The 11,104-nt window shown below is 35.6% G+C and overlaps 1 protein-coding gene across 2 annotated transcripts in view; it reads left to right on the forward strand.

The window, feature by feature from the left end:
- Positions 1 to 7,978, forward strand: part of CLINT1 (clathrin interactor 1) — a 59,031-nt gene extending 51,053 nt beyond the window's left edge. The window contains exons 10-12 of one of the 2 annotated variants that reach the window (XM_080805089.1): positions 2,940 to 3,232; positions 5,093 to 5,243; positions 6,218 to 7,978. In XM_080805089.1, coding sequence (XP_080661215.1) covers positions 2,940 to 3,232; positions 5,093 to 5,243; positions 6,218 to 6,564 — 791 coding nt within the window. In that variant the 3' untranslated portion in view covers positions 6,565 to 7,978. Of the gene's footprint in view, positions 1 to 2,939; positions 3,233 to 5,038; positions 5,244 to 6,217 lie in introns of both variants that reach the window. The other variant, XM_080805088.1, reaches the window with a different exon arrangement.
- Positions 7,979 to 11,104: the final 3,126 nt, after the last annotated feature.

Genomic DNA, 11,104 nt, shown 5'->3' on the forward strand with positions numbered 1-11,104 from the left:
CTTATGTGATATGATTCCAAGGACATTGGGATTGGGCAGATTATCTTAATAAAATTCATTTCTTTGTAATTTAGATATATTAAGAGCATTTCTATAAAACATAACCGAACTACATTTTGACACATCCTTAAATAGAGAGCAGTTGAATCTCAGGCAAAACTTCCCCTCCATGTTAGATTAGAAATTTTAAAATGCCCTCAATTTATTCTGGTGATCATTTTGCAGTATATACAGATACCAAGTCTTTATATTGTGTACTTGAAACTAACAATATAGGTTTAAACATCAAGGATTGAGGTGAAGCATTTGTCTTTTTTTCCCCATTATGAATATTTTTACCTTACTGCCTCTGCCATATAGTATGGTAGCTGTTTAACTTTGGAAAAAGCTGCTGAGCCTCCAACTTTCTAAAATGAGGAACACCTTTTGACATGGTTCTTTATAAGGATATAAAGTAGTGTCTGTAGAAGTGTATAGAATAGGGACTATGTTATTAAGTGTGCTTTCTTCAAGTTGTAAAGGAGTTGGCTATAGTGGTTTTTGTATAAACTCTTGTCACTCTGAAGTTTGAGAGATAATATGACAATTTAGTTATAAATTTTAAACATGAAGTAAAGCAGGGAGAAAAGATGTAATTTAGCTGAATTTGTCTTACTCATTTCAAGTAGAGTTAATGCCATTAGATTAATTGAATTAAAATTTATATTTAGTAATATCTGATGTAGTTTTGTCAGGATTTAGGAAGAAAGATACATAGGCTTTAATCATCTGGGGTTATTTTGATAGCCTACTTGTATAAATTCTGAGTATTTCCCAGAAACCAGAATTGTGCAGTAATTAACTTCATTTTAGAAGTATGGTTTTGTCTTCTAAAAGTTAATACCTTACTTCAGGCAAATCAAGTGGAAGATAAACATTGCCCTAATTTTACAGACTGCCTGTGTAATTCTTAGAGTTTTTATGTATATAAAGTTGACTACTATGCAAATAATTAGAATATCTTAATGTTGCTAAGTGATACATCTCTTCATCTGTATGCATGTGATTAATATAACCTGATCACCATTACGCAAGGGGCTGAAACTGTTGTAACAATGATTAATCATTTCTGAACAATATATGCCCCACTAGAAATCTCTTCCTCTTATGATTAATCATCTCAGATAAAGTTTTCAGATGGGGCAACACATTTTGCCCCAGTTTCCATTTGTACTCTGTTTTATAGATCAAGCATATAGGAAATCGGCATAAAGTTTACCTGTATCCAGCAAGTCTTTCTTAAATTACTTTAAATTGTTTAATATATAGAATTAATTGTAAAACTTTTAAATCAGTCTTTTTTGTAAAGATGATCAAAGACCTATTTTAATAAAACCCTGAGGTGATGAATATTAGCCCAGCTCTTACATTAAATTGTTGGTAGAACATGGCTTTTCTAAGTGAGTTATTTTCTCTTGAAGGGGCTTACATTATAATATCGTAATAGAGAAATATAATTTTAAAGACTTAATATTATTGTTCTCTTTAGATGCTTAGCATAATGAGACACAGTATTGGAGTGGTTGGTTACCTTATAGACTAGACAAAATGTATTTCCAAGTTGTAAGTGAATATGGAGTACAAAGAGATGGTGTTAATTAACTTGGAAATATATACTATTCTTTTTCAGATGACCATTTATATGTAGCTCTTTCTTCATCTTTGCTTTTTCAACTTCTGTCAATTCATATTTATCTATTTATTTCTTTCTTAGATTTATTTACTTAGAGTCATGTGTAGCCTATTTAAAGAATTTTTTTCCTTTGTATCAATTGCCTTTATATTTATTATGATCCAAATAGTATATGTATGCAGAATTTTAGAAGCTTGGCCTCTACTGTTTTATGGCGTACCTAAAGAGAAGAAAATGTGATGCCTTTGGCCCTCCCCTGTGTTTTCACAATTAATCCATAGTAATAATAATAAACCCTACATGGCACTTAACATATTAAATTCACACACAAAAAAGTTAATCTTCACAACTTAGATTTTTTAAAAAGTGAGACACAGAGAGGATTATATAGTTTTCCCAGGGTCACTCATCTAGTAAGGTACAAAATCTATGCTCTTAAACACTATAGTCCGTTAATTAACCTATTACCAATTTTTATATTATTGAATGCATTAAATCTTAAACTTGTTATAATTATCTTTGAATGTAATGATAAGAGTTCCCCCTGAGTTCCCCTCTGTACCCCAGTTTTTATTTAAATAACTAAATTCAACAGTCCCGTTTGGAGTAAGCACTGTACTAGGGTTATACCATGGCTATCTACAGCCCTTGTCAGTGTTGTCAGTGAAAGTGTGGCCAAAAAGGTAAAAACTTCTTACAGAAACTTACTAACCCTACTCTTGATTTTACTGAGTTTTTCTTTTCCATGCTTTTCTGTTTTGTTTCTTTATGAGTTTAATATCATGAATTTGGGATTTTATTTACTTGAGACCATATAAATCATACTTTAATTTTTCTGAACCTTTCCAAATAATGAATGGGTGAAATGAGTTGAATTCTCTGACTTTATTGAGTGTCTCCTCATGTGAAGATTCTCGATCTCCCAACCAAAAGTTTAACCAGTTAAGTTTTCTCACTTTTCAGTGTTTTAGGCTCATCCATAGTTGTTTAGCTGGCAGCATATTTGATGATACGCAAACTTAGGTTGAAGGAAAGTTTTGATTATAATTTCTGTGTATCACCTCAGACCCGCTAGGAGGTGGATTTTTCTTTCCTTTGCCACCTTGTTAACATTTGTGGAATATTCATGAGAAAAATAATGTCCAGATGGAGATGGTACCTGCAGATGTTAATCTCGATGGACACAGATCAGCTCTAATTTGTTTCAGTTCTGTTGTTTTGCTCTGCGCATTTCAGAAAGTTTCTTACCCTTACTGTTCCCTCTTAGTTACAGCGACAAGTGGGAATGGAGACTTTGGTGACTGGAGTGCCTTCAACCAAGCCCCATCAGGCCCTGGTGCCTCCAGTGGTGAGCTCTTTGGCAGTGCCTCACAGCCAGCTGTGGAACTTGTCAGTGGCTCTCAACCAGCTTTAGGCCCACCTCCAGCTGCCTCAAATTCTTCAGACCTATTTGATCTTATGGGTTCATCCCAGGCAACTATGACATCTTCCCAGAGTATGAATTTCTCTATGATGAGCACTAATACTGTAGGCCTGGGGTTGCCCATGTCAAGATCACAGGTAAGTTGTCTGCCTCCCTTGGAAACTTCGATTTTTAATCTTTGAGATTCTGTAACTAATGTAATGGTAGACTTGCGTGAGACAGGAAAAAAAGCCATACATAGATGGTTTTTGCATACGGCGTGTACTTTATACTCTTTGCGCTGGTAGTCATTTGAATTCTAGAGATCAAGGCCTTCTCACCCATCCTGTAGTCTGTGCAAAGCCAAGCATGATGCCTTGCACAGAGGAGGCAATTGCTAAAAGTTTATTGCGTTCATAAACAATTTCGTATTTGGTGTTTTTAAAAAAACTTTTTTAAGAAGGAATAGAGATCACCTGTGGCCTGTATTCACTTAGTAAAATCTCTGTTCCTCAACTGGTTGCAAGCAGTCGTTACCAATATAGAAAATCATTCTCTAAAATGACGAATGCTCTTCCCTATTTTGGGCCTGCTCTACATTATGTAATTTTTATATAGGCTCTTCTTTCAGCTCATTTTGATAAAGAAAGACAACTAAATGGGAGTTTTTTAAATTCACTTTTTTTTAAAGGTTTTTTTTTTTAAGATTTTTTTTGTTGTTGTTTATTTATTTGACAGACAGAGATCACAAGTAGGCAGAGAGGCAGGCAGAGAGGGAGGGGGAAGCAGGCTCCCTGCTGAGCAGAGAGCCTGACGATGTGGGGCTCAATCCCAGGACCCTGAGATCATGACCTGAGCTGAAGGCAAAGTTAACCCACTGAGCAACCCAGGCGCCCCTAAATTCACTTTTTTACAGTTAAATCTAAATTACCTAATACTAACTTGAATGCAGACAAGCAAGCAAGCACAGTGTTAGAGTACATGTGTCTGAGTTGTACCGGAGTGCTGTTTTTGATTCAAGCAATTCTGAGTATTTTTTATGATGCTAATTACTCATTTTAATGTGTAGATTCTCCCCTTTTGGGTGTTAGGATGGAGGAACAGAAGAAAGAAGCAGAAAGGTGACTGTTCTGTATAACAAAAGTTGGACCTGACATTAAAAAAAAGGACATGAAAGGCACACCAGTGCCATTAAATTGAACTATGCACCTCTAAACAGGCCCAAACCAGTTTATTCTTTTTGAGTTTCTTTCATGTGGTCTATACATAAAGCCAGTTTACTTATTTGCAGTCTTAATTGCGCTGTGTTTTAATTCTTCACATTGGTACCTTTTTAATTATTTTTCCTGTTTCTATTCCTTTTCTTTTTTTCTGTCCTTTTCATAGTTTTCCTTAGTAACTACGAGGCATCCCTGCTTCTTTCTCCTGAATTTCTCCTATTTCCTGAATTGGTGCACATGTATCAAGTTCCACTAATGTTGCTCACTTTAGGCAATGGAAATGTACATTGAGCAGGAAGATGTCAGAATTTGTGCAATATAATTTGTTGGTTTTGTAGTTTTTCTTTTTATAACATGGGAAATCGTATCCTGAATTCCATCTTGTGATAATAAATTTCCATTTGTATATTTCCTTAAAGCTGTACTAACCTGAAGTTGGTCATTCCCTGGGATGGTGGCTTCTAGACTTTGGGTGATGGGAGAGTAATTGTTCATGTAAATATGTTGGGTTTGTTGTTTTCTTTTTTTCCTTTAACACCAAGTATGATTTGGGATTCAGAGGAACTTTGGGGGGAAGCTAGTGATTCAGCTTAAAGAACTTAGCCTAGCACTTCTGTGGTTCTTTTTGGTTTCAGGAGTTTGTACTAAGTCTTGTGTATCTGGAGTTATTGTGATTAAATTGCCATCTGATGACCTTTATAAAGAGCACATGCTTAATTTTTAGAGCATTTTTCTATTTTCCAGCCTTTGCAAAATGTTAGCACAGTGCTGCAGAAGCCTAATCCTCTCTATAATCAGAATACAGATATGGTCCAGAAACCAGTCAGCAAAACCCTGCCCTCTACTTGGTCTGACCCCAGTGTAAACATCAGCCTAGACAACTTACTACCTGGTATGCAGCCTTCCAAACCCCAGCAACCATCACTCAATACAATGATTCAACAGCAGAGTAAGTTACTGCAAGACATCTTGATTCTTTGTGCACTTGTAATCTTTACCCTGATGCCAGGACTGGTTCAAGCCATGAAATAAGAATACATGGCACAGACCATACCGAAGACAACTGTGTGATTGCTTAGGATTTTTTTCCTGTGATACTTGATAGACATCCTGGCATATTAGATTACTTTGTATTCTGCTCTTGGCGTGATTACATTGACTGTATTTTGGTGAGTTTGGAGAGTCTGATCGCTAAAATAAAAATAATTGGTGTAGAAAACATTTTATTTCTAGGTAAATATGACCAGGAAACGAAGATCATCGTAACTCCATAATCCAGGGATAATCACCACTAATTGATATTTCTTTCTATCTTTTCTAACCACATTTTTAATACTTGAAATCACCTTTTATATTATTGTTTCTTATCATTGTTATTCTGCATAAAGTTATCATTTTTCCTGTATTTAATACTCTTAGGGAAAAATGATATTTAGGTATTTATAGTTATCCATTGTATCAGTGTACAATTTATTGTTGGTTATTTCTGTTGTTTCTAGCTTTTTGCAATTATAAACAACTCCATCGTGATTTTATATAAATCTTTGTACTTGTGATTTTTTTCCTTACTGTAATGTTCTAAAAATAAAGTGAGTCAAAGGGTATAAAGTTTTTCAAGGCTTTTGATACACAGTAGCTCCTGACAACTTGTTAGACTGGATTCAACAATAAATTTTGTTGGAATGATTTTTAAGTGCCTCATGTTTTCCCCCAGCCTACTCTTTGTTTCTACATCTGTGGGAAACCAGAGTTAACAGCCACAGACTATTTTTCTAGAACAAATAGTGCGAGTTAATTGACTTACTTTGTAAAATCACTGTAAAGGAATTTTATTAGGGCTTAAAAGTGTTGATGGTCAGGAATATTGTATTATTACTCTCCTGGATCTAATGTAAAGTTGTTTTGTCTTTTTCCTTCTGGTAGATATGCAACAGCCTATGAATGTGATGACCCAAAGCTTTGGAGCTGTGAACCTCAGTTCTCCATCAAACATAATTCCTGTCCGGCCCCAAACTAACCCTTTGATGGGGGGACCCATGCCTATGAGCATGCCCAGTGTGATGACTGGTACCATGGGAATAGCGCCTCTTGGAAACACTCCAATGATGAACCAGAGCATGATGGGCATGAACATGAACATGGGGATGTCACCTGCTGGGATGGGCCTCACAGGCACAATGGGAATGGGCATGCCCAACTTAGCCATGACTTCTGGAACTGTGCAACCCAAGCAAGATGCCTTTGCAAATTTTGCCAACTTTAGCAAATGAGAAATGGTAAAGGAGCAGATTGAATGAAGGATTTTTAGTGGTGAAGATAGGTGATGTTGGGATGGAAAATGCTAATCAACTCCCGTTTCTTTTATTAATTAGTTAAAGTAAACCTACATAAAGAACCAAAAAAGGCTGTTTTATAAAAGTGAAATATCTATTATTTCAGATGACCAGGCAAGGGCACTTCAGATGAGGCAGTCAAAATCATTTTTCCCAATGAGAATAGACCACTCGTGGGGTAGTGAGACCTTGAAAGCCTTTATAAATTGAAGAGCCCATTTTAACATCATGATTTGTGGGAAGACTGGAATAGGGCTGAATAAATGTGTTTGAATCTCTAATTTTATACTTTTCTTTTCCTGAGGAACTTGATTTTTCTGTCCCTGAATCGCCTTGTCATAATTGGGTCTGTTCCTTTTACTACCACTCTTGAGTCCATAAATGAAATCATTAAAGTTGGATGATCAGTTTTTTATAAAAATATATATTTTTGTCCAAAAAAAGGCATACATATGTGATTATGGCTAAATCAAAGGTAACTGGAATGTATATACTTTTGCTAATGTTCCAGCAACACTGCTATTCCTATTATACTATCCAAATTTTTATTGTAACGAAACCTCTTCAAGCGACTTGTGATAGCTATGGGATTTTTCCCATATCTTCTGCTATAATTATCCTTTGCAGAACGAGGAAAAATATTTTTTTTTCAGGACTGCTCTATGGTTTCCTTTAAAAGAAGAAAAAAAAACCTCCAGTATTTTGTTTGTTTTTAGCAGTCATTATTTACAATTTGCAGTGGTTAACTTGGCAAGGCTTCCTTCCGTGTTTATCCCTGTAGCCACCACTTCTCAGTCAGGAACAGTCAAAAGAGAAAAATATTTATTTTTATTTTTTTGGTGTCTTTTAAAAAATTGAAAAGGTAAAAATTCATTAAAACCTTAAGTTAACTATAAATGTTAGAACTCAACAATGTTGGCTTTTAGATTTTATACAGTATTCGTTTGGTTTTGGTTTTGAGTGTATATAATATGGCGTTAGCAGTATGGTTCCAATAGAGAGGAGTTAAATATATATTATTAAAGGAGACCTGTAGCAGTCAAAAGATTTTATTGATTTAATGGCAAATAAAGGAAATTAATTAAAATGTTTTCATTTTTCCTGCTGTAATTCTGCATTAAGCTCACATGAAAATCATGATCCTAGAGTTTGGAATGCACAATTAATTGTTTCACCCTCAAGCTGGGAATATTTTTAAAAATAAATATTATAATATAGGTATCAAATTATTACCTCCCCACTTTGTGTTGAAATTTTTTTTATTAAACTGATAAAACTTTGTTTCCATTGTATTCATAATGTTCTGTTATACATAACATTAAAATGTTCATTAAAATCAATGTTGAACTGCTTTTTCTTTCATTCTGTTAGACATTTGAGACCGTTTGGGGAAAAAATAATTATAATTTGGGCAAAGTAATTTTTATAAATAATTTAAAATTATTTAATGACTTCTCTATTCTTTCCTCTCAGACTCTGCTGTTAGGAATTAAAAATGAAGCAGCAGAGATATCCTGACCCACTCCATTCTTGCTAATGTTCCATCTACAACATTTCTAATTAGGCAGAAATTCATGTACTTCAGCTAAGTGGTAATGAAAAGTGATTCATTTGCTGAATAAGAGATGAGAGGGAGTGTAATTAGCTGACTGTGGTTTTTAATCTTTCAACAATTCAATGTGTTTAAATTAGTTTCAAAGAATAGGAGCTTTCAAGTGTTGTTACTTCAGAACAGTCAACCCAGGCTCCGGTGGCAGCATGGAGAGTATCTTCACTGATATTTAAAACCCGTCATCTTAAGTGAATTTTTTCATTAAACTGAGAGTCTATCCTCACCTTTTCAAATACATACGGTTCTTGGAGGAATTAAATATTTTGTTTCCAAACTTTTGTGTTGAAAAGTTCTTTTCTAATAAAATTAAGATTTATCTGTAAAGCATTTTCTGTACTATGCCTCCTTCCTGTATTGTGTCTCTGAAGACAGAAGGGAGCCAGCCCCATCTCATGCACCTCAACGTACAGTTTGGTATCCAGTTTTTTTGTTCCAGAGCCCATGAAAGGAAAGAATTGCCTCATTAAGGGGTCCATCCAGTCCAGTGACTTACTTCTGGAAGAGTTACTAAGTGATACTTCAGAGATCAAAGAAAAGGTCTAAATACCCCCAAATAATTTGGAGTTGGCAAGAAAATACTCTTTAAATAGTCTGCTGGGCTCCCTTCTGCCGATCCTATACGCCTTCACCCTTTTACCAGCTTCTGCCTAATGTTTTGGTTTTTTGTTTTGGTTCTGTATGTGTGTGTGTATTGCTGGGAGAGAGGGACATAGTTACTGTTGTCAAAATGTACAGGTGACTCTCCACTGCCACACCAGATTTCATTTTTTTCCCTTTTGAAATTGTTTTTTTTTTTAACCTCTCTGACAAAATCTTCAGGAACCACAGATGTTCTCAAATGGGACTTTGGGTGTTTACTTTTTTGTTTATAATAAATTGTCTGAATGATACCCGTAATGTTGGGTTTGGGGTAGTCAGTAAGTTGAGGCCTATAGTTACTTTCTCAAATATTTATATGTAGCAAAATAAAGCTAACTGTCCTAAGCACAGAACACACCCAGTAAATAGGTTTATGAAGTAAATTGGCTTTGTGTTTCAACTCTCCTGGGAGACAGCATTGCACTGTGGAAAGACCATGGACTTGGAAGCAGATCTATGCCCATTTCAACTATGCACACTATCTGTGTGACACTGATGAATTTACCTGACTTCTCTGGGCCTTAAGAAATCTTTTCTAAAATGAATGAAATAGGGAAGTGATGGATAAATAATGATGTGTCAGATCTACTGACATGGACATAAGCACACAAAATATTTATTTGCCTCCCATTTTTATTTTTTGTAAACGCGCTCACCTATCAAGGCTGCATGCCAGTCACTGCTCAAGAATTCGCATGCACGCCATTCGTGCAAGAAACCCAAAAGTTGATAGTCCGGTTGTATTCCTAAAAGCAGTATGTAGTTAAGAAAACCTTAGAGACTGATACGCAGTTGATTTCGGAGGGCTTTCCTATCTGCCTGAGTTTAATTCCAATCTCATAACAGACAAGGAAATTGTAAATGAGCTATTTTGTGAATGTATTGACTCACTTCTACTTAACCACATTCGTGCAGATGTGGGGGAGAAAACTATGAAGGTGGTATGGGATTTGCCACACAAATAACTCTCATTAGAATGTTCCTAGCTCTTAGGAGCAGTCGAGATCTCAATTTTTCTATTGACTTCTTGCAGTTTTGTTGACTAAGATCTTGCTATTCTTATATGCAGATAAGCAATCAGACATAAAGACTGGAAAAAAAAATCAATCCATGAAAAAGTGTTCCTTTTTTTAAACATTTACTCATTATGACCTTAATTCTTGTGTGGTGTGTGTGTGTGTGTGTCTTCTTAGTAATGGCAACCTTGGTAATGCATTGTTCCTCGCAGACAATAAGTAGCCCCTGGCACCCCTTCACACTGCACTTACTTAGCCCAATGGGTGGGGGAATCAGCATCCAGCCAATTCAGATGCTTAGCTTCCCAGGGATTTTGGAGGGATTTGAAATTCCTGATGGGCAAACATGGGTTTTATTTGTTACTCTTTAAAAGAAATGTCTTTGGGCACCTGGGTGGCTCAGTGGGTTGAGCCTCTGCCTTCGGCTCAGGTCATGATTTCAGGGTCCTGGGATTGAGTTCCGCATCAGGCTCTCTGCTTGGCAGGGAGCCTGCTTCCTCCACTCTCCCTCTGCCTGCCTCTGCCTACTTGTGATTTCTCTCTGTCAAATAAATAAATAAAATCTTTTAAAAAAGAAAAAGTAAAAAATAATAAAATAAATGTCATTACTTGAAATAATTGAGTCCTGGACTGTGAAACCCTGCATTTTTTCTCCATTTGATTTTTCTTAACTATACATCTTGCAGCTGTGTTCCTTAAGTGCTCCAAGCACACTCTGCCATTTTATTCTGAGTGCTTACAATTGGTTTATGTAGCAATTTGGTCTCAGAACCCCCTTTATACCTTAAAAATTATTGAGAAACTCAAAGAACTTTCATTGTTATGTGGGTCATATCAATATTTACTGTATTTGAAATAAAAACTGAACCTTAAAAATACTGATTTTTACAGTAACTCCATTACCTATCAAGTTATGATTTTTTTAAGAGCGAGTATGAGCAGGGGTGGCGAGCCAGAGAGGGAGAGGGAATCTTAAGTAGGCTCCCTGTGGCATGCCTACGCAGGGCTAGATCCTGTGACCCTGAGATCATGACCTGAGCTGAAAATAAGAATCAGATGCTAACCAACTGAGCCACCCAGGCGCCCCTGTCAAATTATAATTTCAAGTTATAATAAAAATTTTAAAGCTTCCAAAATAAAAATCTATGAGAAGAGTAGCATTTTTTTTTTAAGAGTAGCATTTTTTAAACATTTTTGAAAATCTCTTTAT

The sequence above is a fragment of the Martes martes genome, assembly GCF_963455335.1.
Source record: "Martes martes genome assembly, chromosome: 5".
NCBI lineage: Eukaryota > Metazoa > Chordata > Mammalia > Carnivora > Mustelidae > Martes > Martes martes.